The sequence below is a fragment of the Misgurnus anguillicaudatus genome, chromosome 16 (assembly GCF_027580225.2).
Source record: "Misgurnus anguillicaudatus chromosome 16, ASM2758022v2, whole genome shotgun sequence".
In the NCBI taxonomy this organism is placed as follows: Eukaryota; Metazoa; Chordata; class Actinopteri; order Cypriniformes; family Cobitidae; genus Misgurnus; species Misgurnus anguillicaudatus.
The window spans coordinates 17,621,132-17,640,571 of NC_073352.2; the positions used below are offsets into that span (position 1 = coordinate 17,621,132).

General features: G+C 35.8%; 1 protein-coding gene across 2 annotated transcripts; it reads left to right on the forward strand.

Moving 5' to 3' along the window:
- Positions 1-9,218: 9,218 nt before the first annotated feature.
- LOC141350045 (G2/M phase-specific E3 ubiquitin-protein ligase-like) lies at positions 9,219-19,424 on the forward strand. 2 transcript variants are annotated; one of them, XM_073854219.1, is made up of 17 exons: positions 9,219-10,155; positions 10,266-10,380; positions 11,541-11,739; positions 13,049-13,124; positions 13,248-13,516; positions 13,602-13,658; positions 14,152-14,202; positions 14,307-14,357; positions 16,164-16,237; positions 16,373-16,456; positions 16,569-16,774; positions 16,851-16,947; positions 17,277-17,439; positions 17,583-17,686; positions 17,771-17,915; positions 18,440-18,566; positions 18,642-19,424. In XM_073854219.1, exons 2-17 carry the CDS (start codon positions 10,271-10,273, stop codon positions 18,953-18,955), a joined length of 2,127 nt encoding a protein of 708 aa, XP_073710320.1. In that variant the 5' UTR covers positions 9,219-10,155; positions 10,266-10,270; the 3' UTR covers positions 18,956-19,424. The 2 variants fall into 2 exon arrangements, with proteins under 2 accessions (XP_073710320.1, XP_073710321.1); XM_073854220.1 differs by lacking the exon at positions 10,266-10,380 and having other exon boundaries at positions 9,221-10,155.
- Positions 19,425-19,440: the final 16 nt, after the last annotated feature.

Below are 19,440 nucleotides of genomic sequence, written 5' to 3' on the forward strand. Positions count from 1 at the left end.
TGGCCTCTATTTCGTTATATTTCTTTAATGTTTTACTGTTTTCGATAGAATTTATATGCCATCTCTTCGTGCCATCAGATAGTTGTGCACCAGTCATTGTACAAACAGTGTTAACGAAAATAATCCTCGCATGACAACTAATTGGAGCTTAATATACTGATTTGCTTCAGTAAAACACTCTTTGACAAACCAATAAAGATGTATTTGATTATTAGTAGAGATTTGGCATCATATCCAGATCTCAGATGCTGCTGCCGGAGGGAAACGTAAACAACGTAAATGTTTTAAGCTGTTCAAATCGTACTACAAATATTTGTCAGTTGTCAGTAAGCTATCAGCCAGAACAAACAAACGCTTTCTCGTGTTTTGCCTTTTATATAAATGCACATACATATATACATATTAAAGAATAAAAATGTATTGAGAAAAAAAATGTCTCTGTAAATGTCTCTTTAAGGGTTACTGAAAAATTATTTAAGGTTTAATAAAAAACGTTTTCGCTTTGTATTACCTCATGTTGCCCGAGTAACGAATGGAAGGGACGGTTCCTAATCTTTGGTTTTAAAAGATAAACTGAAGTGGCTTGGCAGAGGACTTGAATTAAGTCATGTGTGTATATCGAAAGTCCACTGTTCTGCACACAAAGGCGAGATAATCCAAGTAATTTACACAATACATAGGGCTGTGTTTACATGGTGTAGAGGAGGGCCTTGCCTTTTTTCTCTTGTCCAATTGGAGCATCTTATTAAATCGAAACGGCCAATTATACATTTTAAAGACCCTTTTTGCTTTGATCTTAACAAGTGTCATTGACTGTGTTCTTTGACCTTTTGAATATCACCACTCCCAATTACATCTGTGCCAACGTTAATTTGAAATGTGGTTTAAATGACAGAAATTGTTCAGAGTAGAAATACATTTTGAAAGATAAAAAAACAAACGTATAACGGGAGTTTTACAAAATTGTGGCATAATTATAATCGTTATAAAAATGTAAACATCATTACCTTTACGCACTCATAATACATTTTCGTTTATATTGTCTTTGTTAGCACAACTTTGTTAGTACAATTATTATTTCAATAATTTATTTATTTTTATTTTATAACTTTTTAAATATTCTTTTATGATTAATGGTTAGCTGCCAATTGTAAGGTGTCAGTAAAATAGCCCTGTCCGTCTTACATTTTTACGTTTGATTATTTCTCAAATGTAATAAGACTTATACCCTTGATTGACATAAATTTTACACACAATATTTCGTATCGAATGGTTTATCTAATTAAATCAGATCAAATAAGAACCAAATAATTTAAGTTCATAATTTAAACAAATTGATATGGAATAGGGTATAAAAATAAAAACTTTTCAAGAAAAGGTAAGAGGAAAAATGGAAAAGAATAGTTTGCTAGTTAATTTCAAATCTAACAGAATCCAACTATCTGAAGCATGTTTGCTTTCATGAATCTATTTAATCCAGATGTCGAGGACAAGCGGACGAGTGGAAAGCCAGTACGTTTCTTGCTGACAAAAACACTGTAATTTTACAGGGCTTTTAAATATATATGACATTTTATTTTAGATAATATTTATGTTAACTAAATAAACATGTGACAATGCAAATCTATTACGTTTCTTCTTATTCTAACAAGTCAAAAATGACATCTTAAATTTTATTTAAAAGCATATATTTCACAAAAATAAAAAAGACAAATTACACAGAAATGTAAACACAATTCTGACTTGTGATGTTGGCAATTGAAAATAAATATTTAACTGAAAATAAAATCACTTTAATTATAACAAAAATTTCACCAATTCAATAATAAAATAAAAATGCAGTTTATTCGTTAAACAACTTATTTTCTTTGCTGCGATATAAGTACCCTAATGTAAACTTACAAAGTAAACTATAACTTGCCTAAGGTGCTTATTTGCTCTGTTAGTACAGCAATATTTTAGTCATTCTAACATAGCTGTGTTGATTGACTCTGACTGCTTCGGGTCGGATAAGAAACCACCTACTAAGTAATGGATAATAAGTTTTCATCCATAAAAAAATCACTATAAAAACTCCGAGAAAAAAACTTTTCGAGGAGCGAAATAAGATGTCACAAAACGGAGTTCATTAGCAGTCGGAGCAATAGGGTTCTTCAGTAGCACTGGGGTTAGGTGGAGCAGGATGCTGAAACCTGCTCTCTGGGGGACTGTACTTCAAAGCGGGTGAAATCACACTCCTAGACAACTTCAAGAATGCTCTTAAAGTCTGAATGTCATTTTTGTCAAACCAAACCGAGTATGGAAAACTGTGACTTTAAAACAGCTGAGCGCAGGGTGGCAGAACAGGGGCGATATCATGTCGGATGTATGCACACTGTCTGAACTACTCGATGAACAGCTGGTGACACACCACATCAGTGTCACCTGGCAAAGACTCGGGTTCAAATAACCACGTACAGGTAGGTTAAGCGTTAGTCCTGCATCCTTCTGCGCACTTGAAATGGTTCAAGGGGCACACTTAGGAAAAGGAGATTTAGCTAGCTACTCTACGTTTAAAGCAAAATCTGAACGTTTTGGTTAAGCGGCAGCTCCAAAAATGCCCCTTTAACAGCAGGACATCTCGGTGTGCTTAGTCAGAAATAAAAGCATTTGATCTCGTTTTTCAAACTGCGAATCTCCAATCCGAAGTTAAGAGACTACGAAAACTTAATGATCCAAGCAGCTTCAAAGTTTTGGAAATAGCTTATAGTCCCCCAGAGTATCAAGTTCAACAGGTTTCATCAAATACTACTCTCAACCACTTTTTCACGGTGCAATCTGATAGCCTACCCAAAATACTGTGCCTCCTTCAAATTTGGATCCTGTTGAGCAAAGCGAGCTCAGTGCTGTCAGTCTTATACTTTCTAACATCAACTGCGTGATGTTTTTTACTCTTGACATTTTTGTTTAAAAAACAGGAAACTAAAAATGAAAGAGAAGACAACACACGCTTTAAAATCGATTCAAGACAATTCTAACCATAAACACATAATAAAGTTTAAGGACATCAAGGTCTGCAAGCTCTAAAACTTAAGGCGTGAGGAGATCATTTACAAATAATAATAATAATAATAATAATAATAATAATAATAATAATAATAATAACAATAACAAGCAACAACAACAACAATAATATACAATAACGATTATAATAATAATTTATTTTGTATATTATTTTTATGAATATTTTGTCTTTTGTTCACCATTGTTGTTGATAAAATCAATTTTAAACACGAAATACTCTGTTCACGCTTTAATAAGATATAGCCTACTATTAACGAGTTCTTGAACATTTTGGACATTTCTTGTTTTTGTAAGTGCCCACTATATTTACCACAAAGTAGCCTAAGGTTTTCTCAAAATGCATTTAATATTCGTCTTGGTTGTAGCTACTATAGTGAGAGTTTAGTGCAAGTGCCTCATTGGTAAACAGGAATTTTTTTCTTCAACAAAATGACTGTTAACATTTTGGCTAAAGAAAGAAACCGGAGCCAAATGGTGTATAAACCAACAGATGGACGTGGAAACGTGGATTTGGAGAGGTGACAACTGATTTTTCAATTGGCGACTTGCATAATAAAATAGAAAGATTGCCTCAATTAAGTTGTCATTCAGTCTTTTTAAGGGTTCGTTTATATTTGCCCTGTTTTCCATAACTGTAAGGCAGCATTTCTAATCCTCATAGGGTCTTTGGTATTTGGCTTTGCAGTAGGCTAGTCATTCAGGGTCGCAACCCTGCAGGAAATATGGGCTACCATAGCAACAGAAAAATGGCATCTGGAGGCTTAGCATTATTCCGCCCTAATAGAAAAATAACAGCGCCAAATCCCGTCCTTACTGAGGAAGCTTATTTGGTAGAGGCAGACTCCCACCTGTGATCCATAGTTGCCACACCACTGTGCAAAGACCAAAAGAAGAAAACCGGTTTTAAACGAGGTTGGGTGGGGTCTGTGTCTGCTTTCTAACAAGACAGAATTTATCTACAAACTGGACTGCTTCAAAGAACACAAATTTAATATCATAGCTGAAATATTATGACAAGTACAATATATCTTCTGAACTAAAAGTAAAATCTAAAAAAATAGCTTTATCTAAGTTTTATTGAGACATATATTGGGGCTATGTGTCACTACTTTTAAAATTTGTGTTTTTTTAACTGCAGTATTTGATATAATTTATTTATATCTTTTTAGTGCCATTGGTGTTTTTTGACAAGAACATTTAGAGACTATTTACCAACATAACATGCTGATCCATCACCACACCTACCCCCATTAACACATATGCATATTGCATATAACAACTTGTACTACAATTACAAATGGCTACATTTTTTATATTAAAAATAAATAACATCCATACACTTTCAGAAGTTGTCACTAGGACATTACCTTTTCAAAAGGTCCTAAAAAGTCCCGTTTTTTAAAAGGTACTGCCCCAGTGACAACTTTTGTACCTTCTTGTACCTTTATTTCTGAGTAGGCAGATGTTTGCAATTTAAATCACACAGACCAGGGATTAAATCTCGATGATTACAATTGCTTTACAAACTTTACAGTACACTATTGTGGAGAACATTTAGCCTCATTTCACTTACTGGATAAATTTGACACTCACTTGCATTCCGATGGCAGTAGAAGTGAGAGAGGATAACCAACAGGAAAGGATTGCATGGGAGTTTCTTTTAAGGTAAGAGGTTAGTGGAACCTAGAGCGAGACGAATTTCATAAAACTGCTGTGAACGTGTGACAGATAAGTGTTTTGAAAAAAAAAATTGCCTGACCTTTCCATAATAAATCTAGTTTTCTATACATCAAATTTTTTAAATAATCTATTTAAATGTAGTTTTTGAAAGGTCCCAGTGCTTCATTCTTAAAAGGGTTTTCACCATACAACTTGAAAAAACCTTTAGGCATCTTTAACATCCAAAGTAAAAAAAGGAATCCTACAGACCAGTGTTTCCCAACCAGGGGCCCAGGGCCCACAGCAGATTTCCAATGGAGCCTCAAGATGACTTAAAATTATAAAAAATTGGACAAAACAAGCATAAAAATAAGCTAAAACAAACAAAAAACAATATGTTTCTTATTTTTTGGCCATTTTAGTAGCGATTATACATCTGTCTAGTTAGTCCAAGCTGTAGTTAATTTTATTTGGAAAAAATTTAGTGAGTGGATCATAGATATGTATAAAGAATAGATGTGTTACGGCGGAGTCTCTAACATCATCACCTGGCGGCCATCTTAATTGGACAGCTCGCTCACTCATTTCTACCAATTTTCAAACGGTTTGGTTTCTTACAAACGTTATTAACGTGGCTATAATTCTGGATGCTTTAACATGTTTCATGTTTTAATTTTACCGTTTGAAAATCTGTAAAAATTAAGCAAACTCAATGCTACAAGCGAGCGCCCTGTGGTAAGATGGCCGTCAAAATGCGGACGTTCCACTCAATTGGCCAGCAGCGTGGGCGAGACATCTAGCCTTTATACATATCTATGGAGTGTATGGCCTTCAAAAATTGTTGTGGACAACTAGGGGGCCTTGAATTGAAAACGGTTGGGAACCACTGCTACAGACTAATAATGGTTATTTTCAAATTTTTTGAAAGTTTTTATGGGACCCAGAAAAAGTTATTCGGCATCACTGCCAAAGTGTACAGCTATAGTCAATCCCTATTCTGTGCTCACTGTAACTAGGAGTAGATTATTATTACTGTTTATAGGAAAATAAATATGTGTGTATTAGTCAAACATATTTTTAAAGCTCATATCTGACACAAACTGTAGCATGTGTTCTTGTCAGTCCTATTTGTGTCAGTTCTAGTTATTTGCACATTTGAAAGGTTAACAAAGGCACATCTGTACTGGTAAAACAATATTGTTGTTCTCAGAAGATTTTCTTTTTTTGTTGATTTTTGAAGACTCTTTTGATTTTTTCAGGCTGTGATCACGTATTGCGGTTTGATTGAGTTTAGCATTGAATGGGGTATGACAGTCATAACGGGTGTCTCTTTAAAAATTTCTTGACATGACACTTCATTCTCAATGTTGGTTGTGGAAAATGAAGACAGCGGTGTAATTAATTCTGTACAGTATGCGCAATTGACCAACGAGAGGGCATCTCTCCCGCTGATCACCGAAGGGAATCCTACTGAATCCCTCCTAAAGCCTCCTGATTCAGAGCCTTAAACTGGGCACCTTTCCACATCAAAGCGCTCCTGAGCACCTGCTTCTCAAGGACTCACGTCTTCAGGAAAGAATGGCCTCTACTTAGAAGCGAACACCGCTGGTCTAATTTGCCTTGCATGGCCCTCCCCATTCCCCCAGTGTATGCGCAGTCTGGGCCTGATCTGACACAGCCGTGGCTATCTGACGAGATCACATGGAGAGGTGCGGGAACTTAAAGGCAAAGAGTTACTGTGCATCCAACCAGGAACCTCAAAAGGACTGTATTAAAATGCGCTCAATAAGCCGGTAAGGCCTTTTAAAGTGCTGTGCAGCCTCTAGCCCCGGCAAACTCAAAGGGCATCTGCAAACCCATGGTAATGGGGAATATGGCCCCTATTAATTTAATGAATCCAGTGTATTAGTATGCTTACTGAGTCTTCACTTTTTTATGTCTGGTGGACTGCAGTCAGTAATCCACTAACTTTGGAGAGAAGACGGCAAGTGGATAGAGAGCTGTCTGTGCTCCTTAAATGAATTCCTAACTGCACTTTCACATAATAAACCTGTTAAAATTAACAAATTATAAAATATCCAGTGCACAGTAAAGAGGATGAAATCGTGAAAGATCACCCCAACATTTCACCATATATATGAATGTTAAAAAAAATTGAAGCATGAATTTAGCCAAAAGATGATAGACGCAAAGCATATATTAGCATAATTTCACACCCGCTTGGCTGTAAGCTGGGAACATGTTGGTCATAGAGATGGAACTGTGAATCTCAACTATGTCTCTCGCATCCACACTGCAACTGGGCCGTGTTAGCTGTTAGCTCTGCCTCTGTGCATCAGGCATAACAGTGCCAAATAGTGCAAGTATGGTGCAAGGACCCCCTCCATGGACATTACGCACCTGAGACTTGCAAGCGGCTCATCCTGACGTTGATGTGTTTGTGATAGACACCTGTAAAAGATTAGGCAGATAGTGAAGTGTGGCAGTCTTCTCAGACCTGATGGAGTTAATTAAAGGCACAGTAACAGAGCCTCTCTAAGGAACACATCAAAGGTCTCAGACAACATCGGTCTGCAGGCTCATATCTGGGGTGCATGGACCTGATGTGACCAGGACCAGATGCATGCTGGGCCACAAGCCTGACCCCTGGTCCATCGCTGGGTCGGAGCTGGCCAGCAGCTCAGTCGGGGCCAGGCTTACCTGTGCTTGCATGTCTGCATGCTGAAGAAAGGTGACACGCCTTCATCTGTGTTTGTGCAGTGACTCCGACCTGAAGTGCAGAGAGACAGAGAGCAGAGGTGAGAGGTCAGCTGAGGAGGGCAAGCTTAAGAGAATCACACATGGGGCACATTTGCCAAATACTGTCTGAAGGTAACATGCATTTTCAACTGATATCGCTCTTCAGGAACACATGAAATGTTCACATTGCCTTTGTACTTGCCCTCCTGACCTCAGTTAAAGGGAAGGAAAAACTGCTGCTTTGATTGACTGCTTGTTGATTTACTATGACGGTTAATTATTCAGTTTAGTCATTACCAACACAGAGATATATTTCAAAAACAACTATTGTTGACTTGATCTAGAAGATGCACTGACAGATCATTTAAACCACAGTATTGCTGGAGAAACTGGGCACTCCGTTAATTATTTAGCAATTAATTAAGGCAGGCAGTGATAGATGAATGTCCACCACTGTAAACAAAAAAATGTAGCATGAAGTTAAAACAACTTGGTTTTGCAAGTCAATTCAACCTACTACTTTTGACCTGTGATAATTTGACATAACTTATAAAAAGAAGTTTAAATTGTTTTACCTAAAATATTTAAATATATGTCACATAAAAATATACTTTTTTTACAGAAGAAAGAACAAAATGTTTTACAACCCATAAAGTGTAACAAAAGAACATTTCAAGCTTTCCGAAATATAGTTGACCTAAAAATAAAAACTACGATGATTGTTAAATCTGTTATGCATGTTATTATGACGTTAAAAAGTGGACAAAAGTCTGCAAGCGTGTGAATCCAGCGCGCAGGCAAATTACAGCAGCGCGAGCACAGTGACAAAGCTTGCACGTAAAAAAGAAACCTGCAGAAATCGCAAATCCCACAGTCGAACACAAAAACCAAATCTGTGCGCGTAAATAAACACTTGCGAGGGAAATAACAAACCCCTCGAGTACAAGAAGTATGCTCACGCGCAGCCGATCTGCTCGCGCGCGAGCTGCGATTCTACACGCGCGAGAATATCATTCTACACACGCGCAAGTCAGTTTTAGTTTATCACTCAGGGGGCGGGGCAACACGACTTTGTGACAACAAATGCCATTGGCCCCTGCTTCTCCTGTTGTGATTGGCTGTTGCTGCCGCCTCAAGTGTTTAAAATCTTTTTTACAGTATATGCTTATGCTTAAAACGTAAAGATGGCGGAGAGTAATGAGGTAATATTTCTTTCCAAACAACTTTATAAGTTTAATACATGTTTTATAATCATAATCTAGTCAATTTAATAGTCAGGCTTGAGGATTCACATTAGTTGTTCTAAACGAGAAGATAAGGAAAAACGGCTGAGCACCACTAGACTAACAGTCCATAATAATTGATTAAACAATAATATTTGAACAGGATTACTAAGTAATTACTTTGATTAAGGGGGGGGGGGGGTTAAAATTGTTAACATAAGACTGCTGGAATTGAACTAATACTGAATATTTTCCTGTGAATGATTATGTTGGTTATTTCAATTATTTGAATGCAATGTAATGAATTCAATATAATCTTAAAACAGACAAATTAGGATTTTTTTACATGATGTTCAAAAATAGTAATTATAAAACGGGCAGTTCTGGTCGTTCATTCTGATTCTGACTGGTTGAAAAATATATATCATCAATTAAAAGAAAATGCTTCCCTGAGGCGTTTTTACAACAGTATCAAAATCCATATTTCCGCTATAATCCACTAGGTGGCGTTCTTACCCAACTTAAACATGCATTCAGGATGAAACATATTTTTGTTTGTTTTATAAAACGGGCAGTTCTGGTTCTTCATTCTGATTGGTTGAAACGCGTTCTAAGCCGTTATAAAATACAATATAAGATATAAGATAATTTTTCTGCAAGGCATTAAACTAAAACTGGGTGGCAACTTAAAAAAAAAAAAAAACGCTGACGGGGAAATAGTTCAGCATGCTTCCAAGCATATTTGATCATCACTTCAACAGTTGCACAATATAAATGTTAATGTCTAAATTAGATGAATGGTGATGTATAACATAAACACCACAGTCTTAAATCATATTTTCATTGTGTCTTTGCTGCATCTCTGTTGGTTGGGAACTGCGCTCTGTTTCAGTCACACTTGATTCTGAGGAACTACTTTGTTTGGCGGAAGAGTAATATTTGTACTAATATAATAACAACTTATTTATGTTTTATTTTATAAAATCTCGCTAACGTTATGCATATGAAGTAACCGTTTTATAAACGCAATAAATCCCTCGAAGCGTTGGGTTACCAGTGCATTTTATAACAGCTAAGGGGGTTTTAACAACGCCCCTTAGCTGTTAGAAAATGCACTGGTAACCCACTGCTTCTTGGGGTTTATTGCTTTAGTATAAATTAGAGGAATGTTAATTTATGAAAATAAACACCACAGTCATTAATCATATTTTCATTGTGTCTTTGCTCCGTCTGTGTTGTTTGGGAAGAGCCATAGAGATATCTATAAACTGGTATGCTCCGAAACATTGACAGACTTCTCATGTAAAAAAAACTTCACCAACATATACTTAACATATGTTATATGTGTTGTCTTTTTTTTGATTGCTAAAATAGGTGAAAATAGAGAATGCCACAAGACATCTGGTGAACCTATTGAGGAATTCCCTGGGTTCAGGTCCTTCAAACATTAATGCTAGTGTTTCTCAAAGTGGTAAGTGTACAATCAGCTACATGCTAGCTAGTTACAAGTTAGTGTTACATAAAAACAGGTTAGTGCCGCAAGTCACTAATCAGCAGCTTGTAAATGACTTCATTATATAGATGAAATGCCGGCAGGCCCTAGGACCTTTGAGGCTGACAGAGTGCAAGCTCCAAGAGGATGCCAGGCAGGTCCTAGAACCGTTGAGGCTGGCAAAGTGCAACAGGATATGGCCAGGTTTGGAAGTATTTAGGAATCTAAAGTGAATGTTAAAAAATGATTAGTAACTGATTGTTTGTCATGATATTTATGTTGAATTAAGAAAGCCAACATACTGTTGTTTTACTTTAAAGGATAGTTTACCCAAAAATGAAAATTCTGTCATTGTTTACTCACTCTCATGTTGTTACAAGCCCATATAAATTTCTTTGTTCTGATGAACACTAAGGAAGATATTTTGATCATGAGCCCCATTCACTTCCATAGTAGAAAAAAGAATACTATGGAAGTAAATGGGGCTCGCGATTGGTTTGATTATGAACATTTCTCAAAATATCTTCCTTCATGTTCATTAGAACAAAGGAATTTATACAGGTGTTTGTAACAACGTGAGAGTGAGTAAAAATGATGACAGAATTTTCATTTTTGGGTAAACTATCTCTTTAAACTTATCCTAATGAGACTCTTAACTCCTCTAAGAACTATATCCACCAAACTTTCCACTGATCTTTTAGACTGGTCTTAGGAAGTGTGCTATAGATATTTTCTTAGACCAGAGCTGTTGAAAGAGAAAGTTCCCAGTGGGAACACCCATAGACCTCCATAGAAGGAATGGAATGTGGAAGGAACTCATGTAATGGACTGTTCTATAGTTTCAAACATAGTTAACATTCACAACACAACTCCTCATGTTTATGGGTCACATAACCCTATATTTTCTATCTATTTTAAAACATGAAGCCAAAGTCAAAAGCCAGAAATATCACCATAGTCAAGTTTGATTTATTTCCTTATTTAGCACATGCAAAATATACAATATAAACACACCTGATTGTTCATGCCTAAATGTAGTCTGTGTAGTAATTAAGGCATAGCCTATGTGTTGATATTTAGTGAAAATTGCTACAGATAAAGTGGCGCCTGCCATCTTTCCCACTTAAATCCATTCTATCAGACTGACAGTTTGGAACTATTGAGAGCTCCATGAACCATGTGACCACATGACGACGAGATCAAAGTCTCTCTGTCAATGTCCCTTGGTCAGACTTACGGCTTTTCTTATTGTATGTTTATAAATTCAAACTGTCAAAACACATAGCATCTCTCTCTCTCTCATATATTATAAATATATTATATATGTTTGTATGTAATATAATTGTCCTTTGCATTATCCACAGAGCATTTCCAGGCCTTTTTAAATCTAAAGCTGGAGGAAAAGTTACAAGAAAAAGGTGTAGAAAATCTACTCCTGTGCAGTTCTTTCTCCTGGATGAATATAGAGAGAGAACACCAAAAGGAAGTAAAGAAATGGTCCTTCTCCAGGCAGGATTGGGCCGAAGGACAATTAGCGTGCCTGAAGAAGCTAATCATGCAGAGGTAGTGATAGATCTAATAGATTCTTGATACGTGACTGTATAATAGATCTAACCATCCTGCAGACTTGAATGTCTACTATCAGAGATGAAGGGAAAAATTGCAGACAGGAGACAAAGTGATGAAATAATAAAATGAACACAGTTTATTCTGAAAGAAAATCATAATTGCGTTTGGATGCTTATCTTAACTCTGTCTAGAACTGTATAGATTTACATCACTCATTCTGACTCTGTCTGACTAGAACAGGGGTGGCGAACGTCAGTCCTGGAGAGCCTCAATCCTGCAGAGTTTAGCTCCAGCTTCAATCAAACACACCTGAATAGGCTAATCAAGGTCTAAAGAGTTACTAGAAACATACAGACAGATGAGGTTCAATCAGGGTTGGAGCTAAAATCTGCAGGACTGTGGCTCTCCAGGACTAACGTTCGCCACCCCTGGACTAGAAGCAAATTCATTCAGTGTTATTATACCAGCACAGACAGTGGAAAATTAGTGCTTTACAATGTTGTCTCATGACATTATTAAGAACCTTGAGAATGACACCACTGAAAACTCATATCTACTTGTTAAGGCAATACAAATGCAGCATCTAACATAGAATATAAGGTAGAAAGAAATGAATATAATCTATTAGGAATCAACTAAATATATAGAAATATAGTAATAATAAATATTACAACACAAAATGTATGTTTGTACTCTCAAGTCAGAATTTCATCATCTTAAGAAAATAAAATTTTTTGCTTTTAAGAAATTCAGATGCTACAATCTGTAGGTGTGTGGTCATTAACTGCATTTTTTATTTTATAATATGTTTTCTGAGATCCATTAATAATGCAGAGAAGAATTTGCATTATTCATGGTTAGAAGACACCCACATCGTTTGCAGAAAATGGCAACTGTTCAAAATCTGTCTGTATCAATGGCCAAAATCTGCAGACAATTTTAGAATCAGGGCAAAAGTCATGCAGTGTATTCCAGGTTTACCACAATACCATGAGGGTGATTAAATTATGACAGAACAGTGTTTCCCACAGTATTTTGTGAAACTGGCGCTGGGTAATGTCAAATGCTAATCAACATATTCATGATGTCAGCTGTTATATACAGTACTGCTTTTGAATACAAGTTAATTCCCAATGTAAAGGTTCTCATTTAAATATTTATATTTATAAAAATGAAATAGTACTTTAAATAGTAATGTATGTGAACACCATGTTATAAAGCAATGATATAATATATTACTTTACTTTATGTATCATGCAGCACCAGTGTCTGTCTGGGTAACATTCATTTAAATTGTTTACAGATTTCATCGCTCTTTTGTGAAGTCTTCCCAAAACTGAGAGAATTAGATGGGGCTTGGATGATATACAAAGCAGCTGGTAAGAAACACATTAACTTTTAATTTATACAATTTAAACAATTGAACAATTAATTTATTCATTATCCTGTAAATGTTGTCTTCAATATGAAGAAGTAAACTCAGATTTATTTTATCCGAACAGGTGGATCTGGCCAACGTTCACTGACAGTAGTGTCACCTGATGCAGAGGGCTACACTGGTCTTAATATAATCAAGGCAGCAGGAGGAAAGGCATGCCTCTACATAATGCCAATTCAGCATAAATTAGATACTTCACCATTACCATTGTCAGCCAAAGAATTTGAAAGTATGCCTAAAGCCAACTGCATTACCTGTCAGGCTTACGTGCCAATACAGCTGCTAGCTTTTCATGTGGCCGAATGTAAGCAAAATAGCATCCATAATTGTGAGGTAAGATACTACAAATGTACTTACTGCTTGTTTATTTTAATTTGTTAAATTATTTTACAGTATTTAATTGACACAATTTTTACAGATAATCTCTGATGATGATTCCAGTTTGGAATCCACCATTCATGATTTTGATAAAGATGTAAGTTTCATAATGTACCCTCTAAAGATGTTTAAGTTTTAAGTGTTGCTGAAAATAATCTAAAGTAGGTCTTTTAAGTGACTGGAGGGTGTATGATTGGTTTTAATTGGTAACACTTTACAATAAGGTTCATTAGGTAACATTAGTTAATGTATTAACTAACATGAACAAATGATGAGCAATACATTTGTTACAGCATTTATTAATATTTGTTAATGTTTATTAATAGAATTAAAGCTGTTCATTGTTTGTTCATGTTAGTTCACAGTGCATTAACTAATGTTAACAAGATTCCTATAAAGTATTAGTAATGGCTGAAATTACCATGAACAAAGATTAATAAATGCTGTACAAGTGCAGTTCATTATTAGTTCATGTTAACTAATTTAGTTAACTAATCTTAACTAATGAACCTTATTGTAAAGTGTTACCTTTTAATTTTGAAAGTTCTTTATCTAACCAGTCTTTTGTTGTGGCCCCATTAAAAACAAAGGCAGTCTCAAATGAACCACCAGCAGTCTCCACATCCATAGCTGATGTCAAGGTATAGACCAATTTTCACTACTTATTTTATTATATTTTGGGAACATTTTAGTACCCAACTAAGTTCCTAACCATGCTTTTGTAATGACTTCATCCAAAATAAAGGGATCCTTAAATGAGCTTCCAACAGTCTCCCCGTCTGTGGAGGATACAAAGGTAAATCACTATGCACTATAGCTATATTTTAAAAAGATTTAAACTATGTTCACACTGTCTGTCCAGATCCAACTGTTATTAATATCTTGTCTCATAATAAGCTAGTGTGAACGGCAAAAAAGCACATAAAATCAGATTTTTTTGTGGGGGGGGTATATATTTGTGTCTGCAAATCCATTTTAGTTTGACGGCTCTGGTCAGAAATGGCATTGCTCTTGTTCTCACATCACATTACATAAGTAGTTAGATTTTGTTGTAAAAACAGGGTAGTATTGTTTTTGATGTGGTGGTGGAGACTACAACACAGAGTAAAACTGCACATGGTAGCTAGCTACATTTTGGCTTTATTAGGTTGTGGTCACTCTACACTATTTTGTTCCATTGACTTCTATTCTGTACTACCAGTGACTTCTCTTCCAAGGGGCGCAAATTCAAAATATGTGTTCAGAGTGTTGTGTGTGTTGCTCGCCATGTCAAAATATGTGTTCGGTGCGTCATGAGAACCTATGTGCATCATGTCAAAATACGTGCCGGCTAAACATGCGTCTAAACGATTTATGATAGAGACTCTTATGTTCATAAAATACTCTCAAGACACTTACACTAAACCCTGATTGCACATGAGATTAAGCAAGTATCTGGCAAACGTGAGCGTCTCTTTTATCATAAACCTCGTTCAAGTGTCTACAGCAGGCATGTTTTGACATGATGCACATAGGTTCACATGACTTCCCAAACTCATATTTTGACATAACGAGCCACACACATGATGCTTAATACTTGATTTGATAAGCTTCACATAATGCAGCATCGATAAAGAAGTCACCGGCCACCATAGCTTCTATTCATATGCTATGATGTTATTGCGTCAGACCAGAAACGCAACCAAATATTTCACTGCATTTCAATGCTCAATGTAAAGATGTGTGAGCGGAATGGGTACATTACCCATTGAAAAGCAAAAATGGATGAACCGCTAATGTACCGTAGCTCATTAATAAAGTTATTTGTATGCATACTTGTATTGTAGTATGTTTATCTCTCTAAACAGAGTGTATTATGACAGTATATGTATATGTAGCTTTTTAAGCTTTTAATGTAATAAGTTATGTTGACAGTTCTTCCCACCCTTATTCCCAGTGGCATTTGAAAAAAATATTTGCATGCTCAAAGTCTAGTGTGCAATATTCCACTGGTATGATCCTGGGACCCATTTTACCATTTGTATCACTACGCCACTAACCAATCCCTGACCCATCAAAACTGAAATAAAAACATGCACACATTCAGCTGCACATTGACTGCAGCGCTTACACCCATGCTGATATATAGAGCCTTATCACACTCCTTTTTCTTAACACCTTTAACCTTATTATTTATTAGTCTCAGGTTAGGTTAAGTTAGTCGAGTCCAGTCTAAATTCAAATACAAAAATTGGATCTGTACAAATTAAGCTCTAAGATGTGAACATAGCCCTAGTTATTTATTATACCAGAAGTCTGTTGAATGCTGTGTTCTTGTTGAATGATTCACCAGAACAATGTTTAAGGTAACCGTGGTATAAGCAGAATAATTGACTCCGGTCCTTTGAATTATTTTAAAATAATGCACACCCACGGTGTAACAGCATTACCACCTTGGGTGTGCATTATTTTCTTATAATTCAATGGCCCGTTGTCAATTATTCCTTACATAATGCATTTGCATCAATATAATTCTCTGAGATCTAATTAGTATTCACATGTAATTCATATGTTCATACTAATTTTAAAAAAGGTGCTTAACCATTGTAATTAAATTTTATAGGTTGCCTGTCCAGTTTGCCTGGATTTGTTCTCGAGAGACTATGTGGAACTTCACGCAAGCAGTTGCGGTGTAAGGTTTGTGACGATTCCCGGAATTAATTTTACACAAAATTCATGTACTAATTACAGATTATTTGAATCGTTATACATTTGGAAAAACTGCTGCTAGTTAAAGATGCTTTCAGACCAACATTTGTGTTCTCTTTGCAGCCTTGTTGAGGAATTTGAAAAGTTGCTTGAGAGTGAGGTTGCAGATAAAGTAGTGGAAAAGATGAGAGAGAAACCATGTAAAAGGTAAATTGAAGATATCTGATGACACCTGACTGACCTTACCTTTCCTTACAAAGCTGTTTGGTGTATTTTGTTGTTATGTAGTTGTTTAATTTAGCTTGTTCTGTTTTTTCAGCTTGTCTGATATCCTCACAGAGCTTGCAGATTGTGTAGACCACACATCAACCTTTAATGTAAGTGTTACGAGAGAAGGTCTGTATGAAAGGTCCATGTTGCAGTGGAAGCGGCAAAAAAATTCCTCTCCCAAGAATATTCTCTCTATTAATTTCCTCGGAGAGTATGGAATAGACAGTGGAGCTCTCCGAAAAGAATTTCTAACAGGTGAAGTATATGTCTAGATTGCCTTAAATCACTAGTGCATTTTTTATTTTTATTTGCTGACTTTACATTTTAACAGAAATGCTGAGAGGAATAGAATCACACCTTTTTGAGGGAGGAGACACAGGGAAAGCTCCGAAGTACTCCATTACAGATTATATGAATGATAATTTCAAGTAGGTGGTATAGTAAGAAAATTGATAAAAGTACTTAATTTCAAAGAAAATATAATTAAATATTACTTTATAATAGCATATTGTTAATTTCTGTTAGGTTCTTAATGTTTTTCTATTAATTATCGAAGTTCTATATTCTATTCTTTTTTTAGTATAAAAATATGTTAGGGATAATGTACAGCCAGCTACTAAAACAGCACTCTAGTGGCATTGTGTAATAAATAAATATAGTGTAAAATAAAAAAAACATGACTGACAAGACTCCTCAACCACATAACAGTTACATTGCCACAAAACTATTAAAACAATTCACTTTTATGTTATTGCAGGACTTGTGGAGAGATTTTTGCTGTGAGTGTAGCACAAGGGGGCCCACCACCCAATTTTTTTAAGAAATGGTGCTATGACTACATCTGTTCAGGCACTATTAACAAGGAGGAGATGTCCAAAGACAATGTTACAGATCCTGAGCTCATAGAGCTTATTGAACAGGTTTTTAAAAACTAGATCCAACACTTCAAACATTTAAAAATGTACACTATATATATGACATGTTTTAAAGTACAACAATCTTATACATTTCCCTAAGCCTTTGAACTATATTAACACTAGGACATTTGTCTTTTTACTCTTAGATTGATGCTGCAGATACAAACTCTATAACCAACCTATCCGAAAGAATTTTGGCAAGCGGATATTCAGGACCTATTATCCATGAGCGGAAGGCAGCGATTATTGAGTTTGTATTCAAAATCAATGTCTTTAAGTGAAAGGTTAAAATTTAGACTTGTAAGTTTATGTGTTTTCTTTCTTGTATATTAAGTGCCATAGTTCTGCACTCCGCGGTACGGATAATTCCAGTGTTGCAGCAGATCTGTGACGGATTGAAACTGTATGGCTTCCACAACTTACTGACTCATCATAGTGATACTTGCCTGCAGCTCTTTGTACCTGGACACCTGAAAAAGGTGTTAAAATAAACAGATTCATGGGCGTCAGAAGCAAAAAAAAAAATGTGGGTGGGTCAAAAAAGTATTTACTGGGGTAGATTTTCTTGTATTCTTGTGCCGTTTAATTAAACAATTGCTTTTACAGCCTAAAAGCTTTGTTTACCTTGTTGTATTGCAGCAGGCGAAAGTAGATGAAATGGAGTATAAATTATATGAACTCTAAATTAGCCAAGTGTAATAGATTTGAAGAAACAGCAGCGTGAAAGTTAAAGCTGTAGCTAAAACACATAACAGAATTAAATTTATTAGGGCATTCATAATTGGATTTGACTGACGACACTCTGACAAGTGAACAGACATATGCGCTAAATTAGAGAATAACTGAGTGGGTCCAATATTATTGGTCTTAAACACCCACCTACACCACATATAATGGTTCCGACGCCCATGTACAGATTGCACAAGAGAATGTCTTTTGATGTAGGTCTACCATTATTTATTTTTATTTATGAAAATGCAAATGTCTCTTTTAAACTTGTTAGGTGGATGCAGAATTCCTTGAGCTTGCCTTGGCTCCTGTCTTCAGTGTGGAAGGCTCACTCAGACGCCATACAGAGTGTCGCATTATAAACTTCTTACAGGATTTTATTCAGAAGTTAGAGGATGAAGGTAAAGAAATTGACATTTTCTCAAATTAGTTTGCTTGTTTCTATGTGTAAAATTTTGTTTTTGCATCTTGTTTAGAAGAACTTGCCACTCCAGAGAAGAAGGGCACGAGCAATACAAGTAACTGCATCACTGTAGGCAGCTTCCTCCAGTGGCTCACGGGACAAGCACATATTCCACTGATTGCATCACAAAGGGAAGGCTTTAAAATTCACATTGACTTTGACCATGATTGTAATGTACGTTATGGTAATCACAACATATGCTATCCCGTTGTCAATGCTTGTGCGACCTCCATAACTTTTCCAACAAAACACATTGCAACATATCAGGAGTTCCAAGACATAATTTCAGAAGCAATAAATGGTAGCCAAGAGTTTGGTCGGCACTAGATTCTTACAACACTAGTGTGTTATTCCCATGATATATTGTTGGGAGTTTTTCGAGTAATAAATGCTGTACGTTTTAATGTTATGACAGCAGTAACTGAGTTCTAACTGAATTGGTTTAACATCATTCACAAGCTAAACCAGGGTTCACCAATCCTGCTCCTAGGGTGCTGGTGTCTCTGCAGAGTTTAGCTCCAACCCTAATCGAACACACCCCTAATCGAACACACCTAAAGAAGGTTACTCTGCAGAGATACCGTCCCTTCAGGAGCAGGATTGGTGATCCCTGAGCTAAACAAATGATGAAAATGATTTTCATGAGACAAATGATTTCATATGAAATTGTATAATGTTCATTATATTGTTCATATTGATGAATCGCTACAATTTTGGAGGCAAAATTACTTTGCATTATTGCTTTGTAGTAAAAGTTTTTAAAATTGTTATGAGAAAATACTAATTTCTTCAACTACTTGAATTGATCAAAT